Here is a 21,054-nt window from a genome sequence, read left to right on the forward strand (position 1 = left end):
TAACACTTTAGACCTCCAATATATGGCAATTTATCACTATTTATTATTGTTCCAACAGTGTAATACCATTTTGAAATAAAAAAAAAAACACAAAAACAAAATATTTTTTTTTAGTTTTAGTAGGAATAAAAACATTCAGAAGAATATAAAACTATTTACAATAAAAAATAAAAAATAAATGTTTTCCTGGTTATAATTATGCAAAGACTAATTACAGGTGTTTTTGGCCCTAATGGCATTGATGGAACTGAAGGAAGCAGTTCCTGTGTGGCTGCAGACACAGGCCTACATCACTAACACAAACACTTCCCAGGAGTTTTCTTGCAGCAAACTTTGCAGCGCTGTCGACCCAGGCTTCGACATCAAACACGTCTATAAACCTCTGTGGAAGTTTCCTCATCCTTGAAGGTCTTCCAGATTCTATTTTTTGCTACAAATATGAAATAATTTGCTCTTTTTTTGTATCTCCATGTTTGCACGCGCAGCACCCCTTCCCCAGCACCACCCGCAAGCCGAAGCGACTTCTTTTTTTACAAAGGAGGAAACGTGATTACTGTAATGTTTGTAGGTTGTCCATAAAGCACAACATCTTAGCTTATAGAAACATTTAGAGTTTTTCAAATATAGCAAATTTTAACAGTTACGGTCATTTTAATGCACACATACCAGGATGTGTTGCAAGGGTTAAGGATAAGGATGTTTCCACAGAAGCGACAATAAAGGCAGATGCTGTTAATAGAGTTAAAGGACCCCTGTAAATTATGTCTATAAGACCTTTGTAAGACCACACAGTGCTGCAGAGCACAATACCATTTATTAAAAAAAAGTATGAAAACAAACACTTATTCTGATTACAATAAACTTATCCCATCAATATTTTGGGAGAATTCTTTGTGTATCTGTGTTATTGTTATAATGTGTAACAGTTCAACAGCTCAAATATTGCGTAGGTTACAGATCCTTAAATGCTGGGACGTATATGAGTCACTTACCGCGGTGCTGGGCAGGGCCTTGGTGATTCTCTACATTATCATAGATCACTCTGCTGTCCTGCTCATCCTGAGTGCAAACAAAGTACTTCAGAAGTAGAAACTATAGTGATAACAAGTAACAATCCACAATCACAACTCTTTAGTTGTGTAAAATGTGTAAAAATAGTAACAAATGCTACAAAGCATTTCTGAAATTACTTTCTCAAACAGTCCACACAAACTAGATACAACTAATGATACACTTTTTAACTTTAGCACAAAACTCATGACCTTGGTTTTGGTAAAGACTCTAAAGTTAAATCTAGGAAGACCCTGAATTTTAAAGAGTTCATTGATTACATTCTTGGTGTTTTTCAAGTGTGTGTGAGTTGGCCTAAAACTGCAGATAGGAGAGAGTGGGAAACAGTTATGGGACGCAAGCTCAGGCTTGATCACCCTGTAGCTGGTCACCTTTGATGAGGGTGTTTAGTGTTAAAAAGGCAGAAACACCCCTTGATTCAAAGGAACACTACAGATGATGCATCCCAAATTTACATCCTTTCTAAATCTGAAACAGCTCTCACGCCACTCTCCAATGTTGTTGTGTCTTCAGTTGCTACACCACAGGGGTTGCTATGGTTGAATGATGCTGTGCAGCTGACTGCATAGTAGGGGTTGAACAAACTAGTCGACTTTAGTGTTGTCTTGCAAATCTGTCTACGTGATGTCGACTTGTCGCAGTACCTGACTTTAGCCAAAGATGGCGGCACAACACAGCAAACGAGGGTCCTAGTATAAAATCAAGCAATTCTCACTCCTTCCTGGTTTGTGCTCAAACTGCAGCTGGTAGGCAGATACTATGGCTAATATACATGCTAACGTTAGCTGTAGTGGTAACATGTCTGTGTATTAAGCAGATTTGGAAAACAGCAGAGCAGGACACAGGCTTTGTTAGTGGGGGAAGACTGCTGTTGTGCCAAAAGCTGTGACCCATAATAATCTTTGACTGGAGGTGGCGACAGTTCCAACCCCTGTGGCTTCTCGGCGAACATTAAAATGTAAATAGCTCCAAAGAGGTTTGACAACACCGGCTTTGGTGAAGGAAGCCGAAGCTACTTTAAAATCAGCCCAAACAAAGTCTAAATGCCTGGCTTTGAGGAAACCTTGGGGCTTAACAGTTACCATAGGCTCATGGTAGGCGAAGCAGCACTTCCTGGGTTTACTTAGCTTCTATAGCATGTCCCGTATCCCAGGGGCTGGTGGTGTTGTGCCAAAGTCTGTGACTCTTAAGAATCTGTGGCTTCTCGGCAGTAGAGAAGAAGAGTGCTACGTCAACTGAGTAAAACTCTCCGTAGCTATTAACTCACTCAGTGCCCCCGACGAGATATCTCGTCATTTCAAATCCGAACGCTCAGCACCATTTACGAGAAACTCGTCATTTGCGTTTTTTCACGGGGATTACTAGAAAACACCCTGGCGGAGGTCACTCATCAATATCTAAGCTGTGGGATGTTGGAGTGACCAACTATGCCCTGACGATGGCAGCAGTGCACCTTGAGATGAGAGATTAGCCACTGATGCTATGATTAGCTGGGTGGGAGAAGAAGGAACGATTGAGAATATGGCGCTACAAAGTGATATTGTGACGTATCCAGCAGCTCACAGCTCCACATACTAACACAGAACATGTGTGGACCTGAGTAGATTATTGATAATGTTGTGATTGTGAGATAAAACCATCAACTAACCGGGCTAAACGGGTCATTGCTGCGTGTCGGGAGGAAGAGGAAGTTACGTCTGTGTACAGACTGACTGGACGGAACGTTGGAGGAAAGCCAAAATACAGTAAGAAATCCATTCAACTCTGACATAGACAGCAAAATAATAATAATTTTGCCATCAAAAGCCCGGTCTCAGTGTTTTTTTTTTTAATGTTTTATATAAGGAAACAATGTTCAGATGTTAGAGTTGTCACTAAAGCAAAAAAAAAAAAGCTTTAAAGTCACTGAGGATTTTTTTACAAAAAGGCTGTTTTCTCAGCTTTTTGCTCTGAAACTGAAGATTTGTGTAAAACTTGCTCTATTCAACGTCTGATTACAAAAGAACGGAACGAGCCAGAAACAAATGGGTTTTTTTTCATGACAGTAGAGGCTTCAATCTTTCAGAATCTGGTGTCATATTTCAGATAGTCATAGTAGAAAATATTCTGTGGGTCTTTAAAATCAGTCAAAATGCTCAAAAACGGCTGGCACTGAGGGGGTAGAAAATTTGAAAATCGCTGGCACTGAATGAGTTAAGGAGCTATTTACACACCCTTAAACATGACGCTCTGGTGGGTGAAGTAAATGCAGACTGGAGAAGAAATACAAACATGTTTAAGGGGGAGTAAATGTTCGCCAAGAAGCCACAGGGATTGGAACTGTTGCCACCTGCTGTCATAGATTTATTTGGGTCACGGATTTTGGCACAACACCGGCACTCGGCTGCCACTCGGCTCGACTTCGGCTCTTGGTGACATCATCGACTAGTCGATGTCGACTTGACTAGTATGCACATAAATTTGACCTTTAAAATTTTGAAGTTGTTCAAACCCTACTGTATAGTAGAGAAGAAGGAGAAAGTTCAGTCACAAGTCTGCTGCCTCTTTTAATATTCCTAACCACGCACATAACAAATTGACAACTAGGATGGCGAGTGTTTTGCCTTTACCTGCGTTATTTCTTGCATCTGCCGGACAACCCACAATTCCTTTTCACCAACTACCTGCTTGCTATTCACATGGAGGGAGACGAGTGGGCCAACAAGAGGAAACGTGCGCTCCTACTGCACTGCTTGGGCGCCGAAGGACAACATATCTTCTACATGCTCACGGATGGTGGTACGAGCTATCAGTCCACCTTGACCGTGTTGTGTACACACTTCAGACCCGCAATAAATGTCGTGGTGGAGAAACAACAAGTGCAGAGGCCGCATGAGACTGTTGCTGAGTATGTTGACACGCTACGAGAGCTGGCGGTGACGTGTGCGTTTACTGAGAATACTGATGAGATGATCCAGGACCAACTCATTGAGCATGCCAGCAGCCCAAGAATACGGGAGAAGCTGTTGGTGCAAACAGAGGGAAATATGGATGGATTTAGCAGTTAATATGGAAGCTGCGATCATGCATGTACGGACTCTTTCAGCTGAGTCCCAATCTCCTGTGCACGTCGTGCAAGCGAAGCCAAGAAAGTAGGATGGTCGTACATGGAATGCATCTCATCTCTCTCTGGTCCCAGACAGCTCAAAGAACATCATTAAAACCATGACTGCTGCCCCAGCCCCTGAGCCAGAACTTGCACCACCACTGTTTGATAACGTGCCTAGACCCACGAGGTTCAGAAATAAGCCTGCTTGGCTTAACGATTACAAACATTATTTGTTCTCATGGCCTTTGGGGGGAATATTGAAATAGAAAATGATGTAAAAAAAAAAGGGAAAAACATTCCAGACAATGTGAAATGACTTTGTCATGATGTGAATTACAAGTGGAAGAGATACTGTAATTGTAGTTGTAAGATTATGTTGCTACTTTATAATTATTTTGTACTACTGAGTAATGTTGTTAATATTAACAAGTGATTGCAGTGAAAAAACAATTATGAAGATTGAAGTTAACACTAATTTACAGTCAGTCTTATTTGATTTCAGGTATTGATTATTTCCTAGTTATCAGTAACATTCATAAACAAAGGGGAAATATGTTGTGTCTTCAGTTGCTACACCACAGGGGTCGCTGTGGTTGAATGATGCTGTGTTGCTGACTGTATAGCAGAGAAGAAGAAGAAAGTAAAAAGTTCATGTTTTCATACACGAGTCTGCTGTCTCTTTTAATATTCCTAACCACGTACATAACACCTGTGTTTAATAATTCAGATTCTTTTCTTTAGGTCTAAACCTAGATCAGTCACATATCAACCACTCTGTGTATTGGGAAACAATCACTGGTTACTTTTGCTGCTGTTGGACCACATTTGAGAACCTAAATAGTTCCTGAGAGCTGACGTGTGTTTAGTAAGAAGCTGGTTGGTTATAAATATACTCACAGGAACACAATCTTGATCTTGAGCATCTGTAACAAAAAAAAAGACATTTCTGTCATTGGAATTGAATCAAAAACTGGTTATTGATGTTATAACTAAAGTCGTACAGTGTTGATATGATTCTCAGCAGCAAACAAACAGAAAAGAAGAGTTTATCCTTTCATAGTTTGTCCTCTCTGAGTCACAGACCTTTATGTTCTGTTGTCATAGGTTTTTAACTAAATCTTTGTAGAGATACACACCTTCTGCTGCTCCAGTCCTCCTCCTGTATTTAATCTGAACAGTAGTAACAATAACAACCAGGATGATCAGCAGGCAAATCTTTGCAATGTTGAGGATGAAGATGATCTTGTTTGGAGTCGAATCAGACGTTAAATCAACTGGAGCTGAAAACAATGAAGAACATATAAAGACAGTGTTTACATGTTAAAGGTGAGATTTGATTGGTCGTCCTACCTGTAGACACAAGTGTGTAGTCAGCAGAAATCTTCACTTCATTGTTTATAACAAACTGGCAGGTGTATCTTCTGCTGTGGTTAATCTGATGTGTTATCATCAGATCAGAAACACATTTCTTCTGTTTAATATAATAGACTTCATCATCATCTTGCTTCATTTCATCTCTCTCCTCATCCAGCCATCTCAGGATGCCTTTTACACAACTGATGTATCCGACCACCCACAGAGAGCACGTCAGTGTGACTCCTCCCACTGGATCAGTGCTTTGATTTGCTGAGACTGAGGAAAATGTGAAAGTATGCAAATAATTAAATGAACAGTGATATTTGTGGTCAGTACCAGGGTTGTAGTCAATTACATTTTTTAGGTACAATTACTGTAAGTTTTTATTACCCATGTTCAATTACAATTCATTTACAAATACAGTGTCAAGCATTTTTCCAATTACAATGGAATTACATTTATTTTTTATCCTCATAAAGTCAATTACAATTATGTTCTCAATGACTAAAGTTCAATTACAATTAATCACAATTACTGATCCTGTAATAAATAAGTTAATAAAAGTTAACCTTCCTCTTGTGTTAGCTTCCTGTTAGCATCTCTAATGATAACTGGTTTAGGACCAGTTATTGGCACATCTAAAAAAGCAGTGAACCAGTGCAACCACAACATACAAATACCAGAATTACAAATATATTATGAATTATATAAATAGAATTATAAATACATTCATATATATCAGAATTACAGATATACAGTATTATGAATAGATTATATAAATAGAATTCTGAATACATTTAACAATACCAGAACCACAGATATACTTATAAATCCCAGAAATGTATTTACACATATGTACATATACACATAACACATATATATAGATTTTTACAATAAATTAGAGAGTAGTGTGTTGTCATGGTTGTAAATGTTGTCAATTACAATTACAGTGGCCAGGAATTTTTCCAATTACAAATAAATTCCAATTATTTATTATCCTCAGAAAGTCAATTACAATTACGTTCTCAATTACTAAATTCCAATTACAAAGAATGAAAATGACTGAGTCTGAAATAAATAAGCTACTAAAAGTTAACCTTCCTCTTGTGTTAGCTTTCTGTTAGCATCTCTAATGATAACTGGTCCTAAATCAGCTGTAAAATACACTAAAAACAAATATCTATCATCTCATTTATTTCATATCTATTGGTTACCTTGTTAGGTTTTATAATCAATGAAAATATAGGTTTTAATATTTTTAGTGTGGGCGTCTGAGACTTTTATGTGTCAGTTTACCTTTAGATTTATATATTTTTTAATGGTAAAATGTGGTAAAGCTTGATATGAAACATATTTTAATAAATGTTAACTACATATGTGTAGAACTGTACATAGAACTGTAACATGGTTCCCCAGTTTTGTGTTAAATTATAATTGATCATTTTTATTGATTTTTCATGGCAATTACAAATACAAAGTCAATTATCTGAACTCAACTACAATGTAATTACAATTACAACAGCAACATTTTTTTTAAAATTACATCTATAATTATGCCATATTTGTAATTAATGATCAATTATGCAATTACAACTATAAATGACCCCAACCCTGGCCAGAACTGATGGTCTTTAAAGCTGCAGTATGTAAGTTTTTTTTATGGCGTCATTTGGTCAAAAATCTATAATCATCATAGAACACTTTGGATTACAATATGCTCAGAGTAGACAGTGAATCTCTGCTCTTTCTCCTGGCTGTAAATGAGCTTCAGAAATACAGGAGCTTGACGCTGAGAAAGGGAGGGGGGAGAGGGGAGTGTCTCACTATTCAACATACTGCAGCTTTAACATCTACTGCTTTGCCCAGGCTGAGGGAGGGATGACAGGTTGACAAAAGAGACACATTTTGGTCATTTTGATGATAACTGAGACACCATCTCCCCTCATCCCCTCTTAAATGGCCTACAGGGCGGGGCTGGAATGCCTTGTGATTAAATCGGCCAATCACGTCTTACACCAGCTTCACTCTTTGTTCTGGGCCCATCTCAGCAGCTCAAGAAGAAAAATGTAGGACTCTCAAATGTCTGGACATAATTTCTTCTGCTACGCCACCTGCGTGAGGGCTTAGTTTCAGGAACAAACAGAAACAGGACTGCTAAATCTTTACTTGTGACTAAAACTTAAAAAATAACTACTCTTGTCATCTGTCCTAGAGCTGTTCAACTAAAGAATTAGTGAGAAAATAGAGGAAAAACCCTCCCTAATTACCATGAAAGTTCTATAAAATTATCAATTATAATTTAACATTTGTTACAGTTCTATGTACAGTTCTACACATATGTAGTAAACAATATGTTTCATATCAAGCTTTAGCACATTTTACCATTTTAAAAAAGAGGTATAGTAACACAGAAAAGTCTCAGACGCCCACACCAAAAATAATAAAACCTATGATATCATTGATTAGGAAGTAGAGGAAAAAGCCTACATTGGAGTGTGTTGAACTGGTGGAGTTTCTACATGTGATTCCTCAAAGCTTCAGTCATAGATCATATTTATCTGTTTGGGTCTGAATGTGACTTTCTCTGCATTGTTCATTGTTGTAGTAAATTTATGAACAGCTGCAAAAATGTCATGTTACTCACTTGTTAAAATGTTTAGATACACTTTAGTGTCGGGTTCATTTGTGTTCCCATAGTAACATTTGTAAACTCCTGCGTCCTTAGAGGAGATGTTTGTGATGGTCAAAGAACATCTACGGCCCAGACTCAGTTTATCAGCTTGAGGTGAATCTTCATTAATCTGTCCATCACTAACAATGGTATCAGTAGTAAATCTGTCTCTGTCGTACAGCCATTTAATGCTAGAACATGATGTTTCAGATGAATCCACACTGTTACAGGGCATGATGACCTCATCTCCAGGTCTGTGAAAGATAAAGATGTAGTCACTGCTGCCTGCTGCAAAGAAACACAGAGCAGTCGTTATAAAGTTATAAAATAAAACAGGGATGGGGTCAATTATAATTGTAATTTTACTTTAAAAAATCTGTTGCTGACGTAATTGTAATTAATTCGTAATTGAGTTTAGATAATTGACTTTGTAATTGTAATTGCCATGAAAAATTGATAAAAATGATCAATTATAATTTAACACAAAACTGGGGAACCATGTTACAGTTCTATGTACAGTTCTACACATATGTAGTTAACAATTATTAAAATATGTTTCATATCAAGCTTTACCACATTTTACCATTAAAAAATACATAAATCTAAAGGTAAACTGACACATAAAAGTCTCAGACGCCCACACCAAAAATATTAAAACCTATATTTTCATTGATTATAAAACCTAACAAGGTAACCAATAGATATGAAATAAATGAGATGATAGATAATTGTTTTTAATGTATCTTACAGCTGATTTAGGACCAGTTATCATTAGAGATGCTAACAGAAAGCTAACACAAGAGGAAGGTTAACTTTTATTAGCTTATTTATTTCAGACTCAGTCATTTTGATTCTTTGTAATTGGAATTTAGTCATTGAGAACGTAATTGTAATTGACTTTCTGAGGATAATAAATAATTGGAATTTATTTGTAATTGGAAAAATTGCTGGCCTTTTATTTATATAATCTATTATAATATATCTATAATTCTGATATTTATGAATGTATTTATATTTCTATTTATATAATTCATAATATATTTGTAATTCTGGTATTTTTGCACTATGTTGTGGTTGCACTGGTTCACTGCTTTTTTAGATGTGCCAATTCACACCTGTTTTACAGTCTCTGCATTTATAAATGTGATCGATTATGTAAAACATCTATACTATATATCTCACAAGTCTCATAGTTTTTTATTGAATCATGTGACCCCCTCTGATCATGTGACCTAATCGCAGGTGTGTCAGAGCTGTTTCCTAAGTCTGATGAAGGGCTAAGGCCTGAAACGTTACTTTTGCTGTTGAGAAAGACATTTTTGGTGAGCATTACAGCTGTGCAGATCTATCACATTTCTTTCAAATGTTTCCTCAGCCTCAGATCTGTGATGTTCCTCTTTGTGGTGATCTCACTGAGCACGCCCAGAACGTCAGCACCGGATTTCATCACATTTCTCGGCTTTTTAAACTCACACTGTTCAACTATCAACTGGTGTTCAGGCAGAACAACATAGAAACACAAAGAAAGTCAACCATAAGCAGTTTTTCCAATTACAATTCAATTACAATTATTATTTATCCTAAGAAAGTCATTTACAATTACAACTCAATTATGATTACAGCGACCAGCATTTTTTCATCATTTTTAAAATCATATTTCCTCTTACACACAATACCTTCAGATTAATCTCTGTAAGTTTTTAAAATACATTATTTCATTTGATTTCCACAAATGTAAAAACTGAAAGTTTTTCATAAACTAAAAGAAGAAGAAGAGGAAGCTCCAAATAAAAAACCTTCTTAACATAAATTTATAATTTTCATTCTGTGGCCCTAAATTAGGTCCATACTCCTTCATTGTGTTCTCCTAATCATTTTCTACTGTTTGTTCAAAGAAATAAACTCATTTGATCAAAGTAATCACAACTTGAGTAGATTCAATTTTCTAACTTAAAACTGATGTATTTCAGGTTTTTGGGTCCATTATTATCTGACTGAAATAAAACTAACTTTAAAGGGGACATATCATGATTTTAAATCCTTCCTTTTTACATATAAATCATACAGTTGTGGTCTATATAAAGCGGAACTGCAATGCTTGAGTCTGAATTCCTCATTATTATAGCTCCCTAGACCCCTTTTCTACCCTTTTCTGATGTGCTTCTCAGAGCGACTCATTTTGGTGCGGTCTCTTTAAATGCAAACCTCGCCCCCTCTCCAGGTTCAACTCCACCCTGCTCGGCCATTTCAAGTTCAAGTTCAAGTTCAAGTTCAAGGTTCTTTATTGTCAAATATGCCCCATGTTAAACATACAGCACAGATGAAATTGCAATCCCCCCCCAACCCCCAGTGCAAACCTGCAGTGCATAAAAAGAGCACTTAAAATACAAAAACACACAACAAACACACAAAAAAAACAACTAGCAATACTATACAACAAATAACTTAACTAAAGACATTCGGACAACAAATAACGAACAACAGACAATCGACAGACAAGACAATTTTTGTAGTTTGATCGAAGAGATATGGCTATGTAGCGGCGCAGAAAAAGTTTATTCACACGTTATTTACACAATGTCAACAACAGAAGACTTGTCCATCCAGCTTTACATGTTTGAGCCAGAGTCTGACCCAGCGGAGCGAGATGTAAATGAAGATGATGAACCTGCAGAACCCTAGCAAGTGAGCTAACACAAGCACCGAGCTAACGCTAGCGCCAAGCTAACGTCACAAAATGCATTTTAATACAGTCTTTTCGGAGACAAAAACGGCAAAATGAAATGACTAATGAAAACTTTAGACTTAAATTAAACCACGTAGGCCATATCATCAAGGATCTAAAACGAGCACACAGCGCTAACTTATGAAGACGGTGCAACTGCTAATGCTAACAAAACAATGACAGGGACGTCTTATCATCACACTTTTTAGCGTTATTTACAGCTTACCAAAGTGCTCTGTTCGTCGTCTCCAAAGATAGAAGGAATTGAACCCTCAATCAGACAAAGTCTTTCAGCAAATCCTTCTTCATACTGGCGGAGGTTGCAGAAGCAGTCATCCTTGAAGTGCTGCGCGCACACAAAAATGACCTTACCCACAGATGTGGGTACATTTCTATAAAAAATAAAACTCAAACATCACAACTGCTTTAAAAACCCACTAATTGCCTCCACACTGACTGCATGGTGGAAAGCCCTGGACATCACAAATATCCAATTAAAAACTAGTATACTGTCTCCAATCTGGCACAACCCCGACTTTAAAAATAAAAAAACACCACTCTATCTGAAGACATGGGAAGAGAGTGAAATCACTCATCTCCAAGACCTTTTTGAAAATGACAAGATCAGGTCATATAACAATCTAACCCAAGCATTCGATATAAATAAAAGTAACTTTCTACAGTACTTACAAGTAACAGAGACAATAAAGAAAACTACTCCACTAGACTTAACTACTTTACAACCTCCAGAACTGGCTATATATATATGAAAAAAATCTCAACAAAATCAAAAAAACTCTCAAAAATATACAGAGCGCTCTCACACTAACTGTAATTACTTACCAATCGCGAAGTGGGAGGCTAAACTCTCAATCACCCCGAGCACTGATTTCTGGGCAGAAATTTGTTGTAATACTTTTAAGATGACAAAAAACACAAACCTTCAGCTAATTCAATACAAGGTCCTCCACAGATCCCACATTACCCAACAGAAAATGCATAAAATGGGCTTCTCAGCAACAGACTTCTGCTCTCAGTGCACCCAGAATACAGCGGATTCCTATCTACATGCCTTATGGCTTTGCTCCCCAGTTCAACACTTTTCGATTCTAATCACTGAAAAACTGTCCTCCATTTTGGACTGCAGGATTCCTTTATCTCCAAATCTTTGTTTGATTGGAGACCTGACAATGCTTCAACCTCCAGCAAACCAATCACAATCAATCCTTGTGGCACTAGCCATAGCAAAAAAAACAATATTACTAAATTGGATGGCTGGGGTGGGTTGCCGGGGTGCCTTGTTGCCTCAGCACGGGTGTGCATTCCTTCTGGGTGTTCACGAGGTCCCGGGGCTGTTTGATTTGGCGCTGTTGCCCCTTGTATGCGCATCTGGTTGGTCTCTGGGGCTGGGGCCCTGCGTGCTCCCCTGCCGCTCCTTCTCCTTGCTCCCTGTCCCCCTGTCTCGTCCTCCCCCCCTCCTCCTCCTTTGCTCTTGCGCCCGCCATCCTGTTGGGTTGGGTTTGGGGGGCTCCCGTTGGCCTGGGGCACTGGTGGGGGAGCTGTGGCTCCCGCCTGGGGGGCGGGCGGTGCCGTGCCGGGTGGGTTGGCTGGGGGGTGGTCTCGTTGGGGGGCCTGGGGTCGTGGGGTCCTTGGCTCCGGTCCGGGGGGATCCGGGGTGGGGGTGGCTTTGGGGGTGGCTGCTGCCCGGGGTCGGCGATTGCCTCCTGGGTCGCTGGGTGGCGGGGTGTGGCTATGGGTTGCTCCGTCGGCCCTTGCGGGTCCTGGGCTTGGCTCCCTGGGGCGCACCTTTGCCAGGGATGTCGCTTGTGCGACGAGCCAGGCGGGGCCCCCTCCGGGGCTTTTTGTATGACCGCAGTGGCCGGGGTGTGGCCGTTACGGCTAGAGGGGTGGGGGGGGGGTGCTATGGGGCCTCCCCGGGGGTCGTATTGGGTGGGTGTGCGGGGGTGCGGCGCGTGGTTCTTGGCCTGGTGAATCCGCGTCGGGATTGGCTGGTCTGCTGGCTGGGTGCACCGGCGCCGTGGGCGCGATTCCGGGGCGGGGGTGCCCCGGGGGCGGATCCTTGATCTACGTGTCCGGGGGAGTGCTCTCCTGCCATCTGCCCGGGGACCGGCCGCGGCTCGTGGCGGCGCTGCGCAGCCTTGGGCGGGGCGGGGCTGGTGGCCTCGGGCCCGCTGTCGTCCGGGGTGTACTGGCGTCGGGGGGGTGTCTCGTGCCTGTGCGTGGGTCTTCGGGGATTGCCTCCGTGGGGGGGGGGGCTCTATTGGCGCCGTTGGTGTGGGGGGGCGGTTCCGGGCTGGGGGTGCTTCGGTACTCTGGCTTGCCGGTCCGTGGCTGGCATCCTCTCTCGTCGGGGGGGCCGGGGCCACCTCCCGGTGGAGAGTGTTGTATCGTGGCGCCGGGTGGGCCTGTGCTGGCCCTGGTGCGGGCACGGGCCTCCCCCCTGCTCGGCCGCTCCCCTTGGCGGCCGGGTGGCGTTGCTCCGGGCAGGCGGGCGGCGGGGGTCGCCCCCTGGGGCACCGGGGGATGGGGGGTCTCACCGTGCTCCGCGGGGCCGGCGCGGTCTGGGGGGTGCCGTGGGGGGGGGTTTCCGGCTGTGCTGCTCTGGGGCCCGCAGTGCCACTTGCCCGTCTGCGCCATCTACCCTCTCGCGTGGCCCGCCATGCAGACGGGCCCGGCTCACACCGGACAGGTCTCCTACATGTTCACTTCACCCCACTCCCAGCTGGTCTGGCTCACTCACAAAATGCACCACACACCCATACCCAACCCTTGGGGGGCTGGATGGTGGGGCTGGGGGTGGAGGGGGCCACCACCTGTGTTACTATGTAGTGGTGTGGGGGCGGCACTCCCACCTCTAGTTGCCCTACTAATCCCTCCAATTTTAATCACATCTCAACATGCCACCCCCCGGAGGGTGTATCATCATTTACACCCTCCGGCCTATTACACCACATACACACAAATCCAAAGAGGCTGGATGGGGAGCACCGCTCCCCTCCATCCCCCTTCTTTTAATTACACCCCATACATTCACCAAACACACACATTCACACAGGGGATCGGGAAGTGCCTCTCCATTGGGGAATGGAGAGGCACCATAACAGGGTGGTGGGTTGGTACACATAATTGGGTCTCTCCGGTGGGGGCCTGGCCTTGGGATCGGTGGCGTGGTGCGCTGGGTCCTTGGCTCCTTGGGGCCTTCTCGGGTGTGTATGGGGGGCAATGGCTGCCTCTCGGCTTGGGATCTTGGGGGCGTTTGGGGGGCTGCTTGGCCGTGGGGTGGTCGCCGGGGGCCCCTAGATTTCCCGCTCTTTCTGCTGGCCCGACTGCTTCTTCGGGCCCGGGGGCGGCTCATGGGTTTTGCAGTAGCAGTTCTTGGAATTACATTTGTCATGGACGCACTGGCCTCGGGCTGTGGGATAACACTCATACTGGGCTCAACCATAGACACGTTGTTCCCAAATACCTGTTTTATGTAACTTCCACTCACTTCCTCCTCTGCTCACAGCCACCACCATTATTCCTAAGCCGCACACTGGTCACCAGACTGGCTTGATAACACAACAATAAGCACAATATACACAACCACAATTTCACATCGCATCACTTGAAACTTATTGACTATTCCCCACCCATTCGTTTTCCTATCTTGTATCCCTCCTCCCTGTTAACTCCCCCCACCCCACCCCCCTCACCCTGGTGTAACACTGCCCTTTACATCCTACCTTTAATAAAGTATTTACCCTTCCGTAGGGAGGGCTGGTGATGGTCACAATTATGCAATGAAATAAATTCATTTATTTAATTGCAATAATAAAATATGCATTGCTGTTAAAAGATTGCACTTCTTGTAGTGTTAACCTTCAACAGCATGTGCAGACAAGGTGAAAACAAAAAAAAAAAAATTATAAAACTCAACCAGGCACTTTGAAAAGGTTCTGATGCTGGGAGACGTTGTAATGAAGCGTGTGGGTTACTACATCCAACAACCAAACATTTTGATTTATCCTCTCGTAACTTCTGCATCCTGGAGCTTCACTACAAAATAAAAGCGAGAAATAAAAATGGAGGATTGCTTGAAGTGTTGAGCCTGGAGTCGATGTCCTAATTTGGCAGTTCCGCTGATGTTATTGTTCAAAAAACGTAATAGAGAATCAAAAAATCGAAACAGATTGAAAAATATGACCAAAACAGAATATAAAGATATCAACGGAGCACCTGAAGAGACTAATTTGAACTTTTCTGTGCTTCTAAACAATCTAAATAGACATCAAAATACATTTAAGGGCTAAAAAAGTGGATTTAGCATGATATGTCCCCTTTAAACTAAGTTTTTTTTTTCAAAATGAGCTCTGTTTTAAAATAAATATAACAATTTGCCTTTAAACTTGATATGAAATGGTATTTTGTCAATATTCTCTAACCATCCATATGTTTTTAACACAGGTTTATTTTTTTAGTGATATTTTTTTTATCACTAAATCATTCAAACAAATGAAATCCAAAGCATCTACTCTGTTAAATGATAAAACAACATCAACAGAAGAAGAAGTTTACCTCCAAGCACGAGCACAAAGAGCAGAGTGAGCTGCAGGAGAAGCATTCTGCTGTAGATCAATGTTTCTAATGTTTCCTCACACTCTGATCTGTGAGTGCACTGAGCAAAAATATCATCTTATATCAGTGATGTCATAAAAAGAGGAAGAGGAGTTTAAATGGGTATAAAAAAAAAAAAAAAACACATTATACAGTGATTCTAAACTAACGTCTCCTTTAAATAATGTGCTACACACACAAGGCCAAACAGGATGAAACAGTTCAACTTTATCACCAAAAAAGGAAATTACAAAGTCGACTATAGCGAACACAGAACATCACAGCAGAGACACTGACAATAATGAACAGTCACATTATTCCAACAGTCCAAAAATTGTTTTAATTTCCAAAATATAATAAAAAAAAAAAAATGTTTTAATAAAAACCTTAAACAGATCTGGTTAAAAAATAAATCAATATAATAATTCTATGAAATGAAATTAATATAAATAAAAGTCAGAATGAAGAGAGGAAGAGGAGAGAGAGGAGAAAACACAGACTGCAGAGAGAGAAACATGTTACAGCATCAACATTTACATAGAATCAGTTTAATGCTTTATTTAATGTGAGAGAGAGAAGAAGAGGACCTAAACCAGGGGTTGGTGACCTTTAGGATCAGCCATTGAGTGAAGATGTTACTTTTGTGTGTGATCTGCCTGAAAACAGATGTTGTTGTGGAATAAATGTTTTTCCAGATGCAGCAAAAAAAAAAAAACCAAGTCAGCCAGAAAACTTTCTTTTAATGCAACGCTTTGACAACAGTCAGAATACAGACACAGTGCACTGTACGTTGATCATAGGTTCCTTTGGATAAACACAGCTTAGTTCAGGCCAGTGCAGAGACCTCCAAAGGAGCTGGTGCTCAAATAAAAAGGGGACATATTACCAGTACACATCATGGAATCTTGGCCAGTATTAGACAGTTTCATATATATAACAAAAGTAGTAGGCATGAAAAATGAAAGATATTTTATTTGAACAGAATATATAAAACAAACAACGTGTCGCACATATTTTAAACAAAATGTTTTCATTCAAAATGAAGTGAGAGCTCCTTTGATTCTAATATTATCTATGGCTAAGATCTTACTGGCACTGCTGGGCTGAGGAGATGATGGAAAGATTGTGGACTGGGGAGGGTCATGACAAGGAAAGAAAAAACAAATGTACATGAGCACACTGTTGGTATTTTAATATACTGTAATAAACCATTAACACCAAATGCTTTGCCAGACTTACAGTAGTACATTCTTAACACTAGCAGCAAACTGGAACATGGAACTGCAGACATAAAATAAGAACAGAGCAGATTAAATACATGTTTTGCCCTAATAAAGATATATTAACATTCCTAATCAGCCTCTATTGATCACCTCAATTTATGATCCAACTTTATACGTTTCATCACCTGTATACAGTTTATTTTTTCCCTCTTCTCTTGTTTTCCTGCCTTTTCTATTCTTTTTCCTTCGTGGTCTTCTTTACTCAAAATATTTACAACTATTTACAACTATACTTCTTCATTTTTAACATTTTTATAAAGTATTTTTCCAGTGCCTTCTACTCTGACCTTTTCTTTGTGGTTTGTTCTCCATTCTCTGATCCACTGATATACAATGTAAACAATGAATAAATCCTTAGTGTATCTTCATCTCAAAACAACCTTGAAAAACTATGTATTGTTGTTCTTATGTTTGCTATTTTTAACCCAGCTGGTTAGTGATCCACTACCCTTAGCTGCCTCACGCTGCTCCTTCTTTTTTTACTTTAGAATTATTGCTTTTTCAAAAGATCTCTTCTGTAACATTTCACAGGAAATTACATTACACTTTTATACTAAACACTAACGTTTTTAACTAAACATGAAGTACACTTTTCCATGTTGGGACAAGTTATAAATAGTTCAAGTTTTAATAAAAAATAAAATTCCTTTAGATTTTCAGATAAATCTTGTTAAATTTGTAACACAGTGGTTTGACCTGGACTCATTAGCGAGTCTCATTATAATGATAAATTTCCCATAAATAGAGAGATAGAAGTAGTCACATTATGTTTTCTGGTTGGTTTCCAGGCTAAACCAACAGTTTGCTCCATTAGACAGGCTGAACCTGTCTGAGGTGAACAGCAGTGCAGACAGAAGCACTTTTCTCTGATGCTGTCATTGTCAACAATACAGTTACACTTCTGTCTCATATCTATCTATCTATCTATCTATCTATCTATCTATAAAAGCAAAGAAGGTCTGCGTGAGTGTGTGTGTGGAGTGAATTTCTCCCCAACACAGTGTTTGTTGGACGTCAAACTTCATGAATGGCTTCCAAATACCCCAAGTTTTAGCATCCTTAAATTTGGAGTAATTTGGTCATTTCCAAATGTTTATTTTAATTTTATTTCAGCTTGACGGCAGATTCAAGTTCACCCAGAAGTGAAACCTATTCAGTTTTTGACCTCAGTGTGTGAGGGGGCTCTAGCGCACCATCTATATCTATTTCACTGTACAGCTCCTCGAGAGTCACGTGTGCGGCCAGAGCCAATCGCTGCGCACACAGTCAAGCAGACACGGACTGGAAACACACAAGTGAGAGAGGAAAATAGGTTAGACCGGGGAAGGGGGAGGGGCATCTGAGCAGCCACGCTCACACTGATATATTGGCAAAGCTCTCAAGTCTCACTTATTGGGCCTAATGTGAGTCACTGGTGTGCGTGCATGTGCGCGGCTAAAGCGCGTGCGTGTGTGCGAGTCACACACACACACACACACACTTAACTGCTGTGTATAAATGGGGAGGCTTAGCTTCAGCTCAGTGCTGGGACATTTTCTACAATGGTTGCTCACTTGTTTTCTGAGCTTGGTTTCATGCTAGTAATTCCTGGATTCTATAACAAGTGTTTCTTCCCTGCTTTTGGACATTCTTCTTGTTTTAGCCCAGCTCTGTGTGCTTGGTTTGCCTTTTTGTGTTTTTGATTATTTTTTGATTATAATTATTGGGTTAATGCACCTGAGCTCCACCTCCTTTCCTGCATTTGGGTCTTCAGCGACACCTGCACATGACACTAAATTCATTTAACTTCTGCATAGAATAGTTTGTCCAAAGGTGCAGTTATTTTTTTAATAAAACAACAATGAATTCAATTGAATTCAATTATCAGGCTCTAAGTATAGATACATTTATGAACTCTAAAACTGAGAAAATAACCTTGGTGTTGTGCGTTACATTTAATCTGATTGGTCGGCTATAATGTGAAGCATTACATTTAATCTGATGAGTCGGTTATATTGTGATGCATTTGATTGTCTCATTATTTCATTTTTTGTAGTTTCACAATGTCTGTTGATCATTTTAAAACAAAAAAAAAAATAATAACTGACTCAGTAATGGTTCGGTGTAGAAATGTAATGAATTACTTTACTTCTTTTAAATGTACTTAAGTACAAGTACAATTACTGATTTAGAAATATACTCAAAAAAGTACAAGTACCCATAAAAGCTACTCAATTACAGTAATGTGAGTACTTGTAATCCATTACTTTCACCTCTGCTTAAACATGTTGTACCTGAGACACTGACTGTAACTGAGCTGTGTGAGATTTTAATCTACAACTGCAAAGAAACTTAGGACTTCAGTTGTGGTGTTTTTTGTTTTTTTTTTCACAATGTGACTCTCACGCTTTGCAGAGATAATTACAGAGACGAAAGCAATGGAACAAACAGAAAAGAGGAAGTCAGTGAGAAAAAAAGAAGCTGAAAATAGGAAGTACATTGAGACATATTTACACCTTATCTTGGGTCGAAAATGAAGAAAGAGCATCTGTGTGAGCATCGTTTTTTAGACTTTAAGAGTAAAGTTGTATTAGTATAAGACATTTTTAACAGTCATTAAGTCATAATATTCCAAAAGTAAACTTATTCTATTATGAGAAAAAAACTATTTAATATTATTAGAATAAAGTTGTAATTAGACAAAGAAAAAGCCCTGAAAATAAACATTGACAGTCGACAAAATATCTTGATGTTCTTTTCAAACTTCTGATGATAATGTTATGTTATGGTTTCTTTTTTTAAAGCAACTGTTCTTTAATAAATCCACTTTGATCTCCTGACATGTTTCGACTGACAACTGCCAGTCTACATCAGAGGCGTCTGCTGATCGCTTTGATGTTTCCACATTTTTACACTTTGAAAAAAGCTGATCCACCAAACCAAACTGTAAAAAAATGAGCCACAAAAAGAAGAGTCACTGCGTAACAAGAACTTATGAAATGCACACACATCAGTGGAGGCGTGTTACTGCTACAGACCCCGCAAAACGAGCCCCCAGCAACACCCCTCCACGCCCCCCAGAGACCCACCGCCCCGCCACGCCCGACCGCACCCTCTTGATCCCCACACGGCGGCCCAGCCATCAACAGAGGGGCCGGGCCCCCACCCGACAGGCCCAAATGTGTGAAGTTACCCACCACCCTGTTATGGTGCCTCTTCATTCCCCAATGGAGAGGCACTTCCCTATCCCCTGAGTGAATTTTTTTTTTAAAGAGAGAAGTGGCTAATTAAAATAAAAAATAAAAAATTATATATTTTTATTTTATTGTTTGTAATGGTAGAATTATATGCACATTATAATTCTGAGCTCATAGATGTCAATATAGATGCTTATATATGTATATTTCATCTGTACCATTTCTTTTTTGATGCCAGAGCTCTGGATAAAACTTCACAAAAGATATTTTGGTCCATTTTGACCTAATTTAATCAGCCATATAGTGTACGCTCAAAGATTTCCATAACATGTTTAAAAGACTGTGTATCTGAAGCGTTCTCTCTCTCCCTCAGCTGATGAACAAGAATGGAAGCGGAGAGTTTCTGATCTCCACTAGCCACACCTTCACTATGAGCCCAGAGTTCATTGACTCCAGGCTTCTGCTGAAGATGAGAAAAATGGCTGAACAACATCTGCAGGTGTCAGTCCAGAAGGCCGTCATCTCTGTACCTGCAGAGTTTGATGAGAGGCAGAGAAAGTCAACCATCAGGGCAGCAAACATTGCAGGTTGTTTAAACCTCTGACATTTAGATCCCACATCTTAGCTGAGATACACTTTGTATATTGGAAATATTCTCTATAAACAAGTTATGGATCCCATTGCTACATCAAGTCCCAAGCTGTTGTCTTTCACTTATGAAAATACCGGAATATAGCAGGACTGTCCTTAATATTCTGTGTGCTGGAGTACCCACCCATCTATCCATCCATCCATCCATCTATCCATCCATCCATCCATCCACTTATCCATCTATATTCTACCGCTTATCCGTAGTCGGGTCATGGGTGCAGCATCAGCATTAGTGATAATTCTCCACGAATCGATACTGTAAGTGCTGCTGCTCATGTCTGTGTAAAGGATCAGCCAATCACTTCACTGGCTCCGCCTTATGTTCTTTGATTGACAGACTGCAGTCATTCTGCTGAAAATCAACATTATGAAATAAAAAGGACATTGTGGAAAATCCATCAACTGTAGCAGCTGTA

At 40.3% G+C, this 21,054-nt stretch overlaps 1 protein-coding gene across 1 annotated transcript; it reads right to left on the reverse strand.

Annotated features, from left to right (window-relative positions):
- Positions 1–3,937: 3,937 nt before the first annotated feature.
- Positions 3,938–15,563, reverse strand: LOC114461084 (uncharacterized). Its single transcript, XM_028442923.1, has 6 exons — positions 15,490–15,563; positions 8,160–8,474; positions 5,510–5,791; positions 5,296–5,439; positions 5,057–5,082; positions 3,938–4,073 (listed from the first exon to the last, which is right to left on the reverse strand). Exons 1-6 carry the CDS (start codon positions 15,533–15,535, stop codon positions 3,972–3,974), a joined length of 915 nt encoding a protein of 304 aa, XP_028298724.1. The 5' UTR covers positions 15,536–15,563; the 3' UTR covers positions 3,938–3,971.
- Between the last annotated feature and the right edge of the window lie 5,491 nt (positions 15,564–21,054).

The sequence above is a fragment of the Gouania willdenowi genome, unplaced genomic scaffold (genome assembly GCF_900634775.1).
Source record: "Gouania willdenowi unplaced genomic scaffold, fGouWil2.1 scaffold_93_arrow_ctg1, whole genome shotgun sequence".
In the NCBI taxonomy this organism is placed as follows: domain Eukaryota; kingdom Metazoa; phylum Chordata; class Actinopteri; order Blenniiformes; family Gobiesocidae; genus Gouania; species Gouania willdenowi.

Excerpts from the sequence above, each read along its gene's own strand:
- LOC114461084 (XM_028442923.1), bottom strand. The coding sequence starts at position 15,535 with ATGCTTCTCCTGCAGCTCACTCTGCTCTTTGTGCTCGTGCTTGGAG. Across the intron at positions 8,475-15,489 it reads CTTTGTGCTCGTGCTTGGAG|CAGGCAGCAGTGACTACATC; the intron begins GTAAACTTCTTC and ends GTTTCTTTGCAG. Across the intron at positions 5,440-5,509 it reads CTACACACTTGTGTCTACAG|CTCCAGTTGATTTAACGTCT; the intron begins GTAGGACGACCA and ends CATTGTTTTCAG.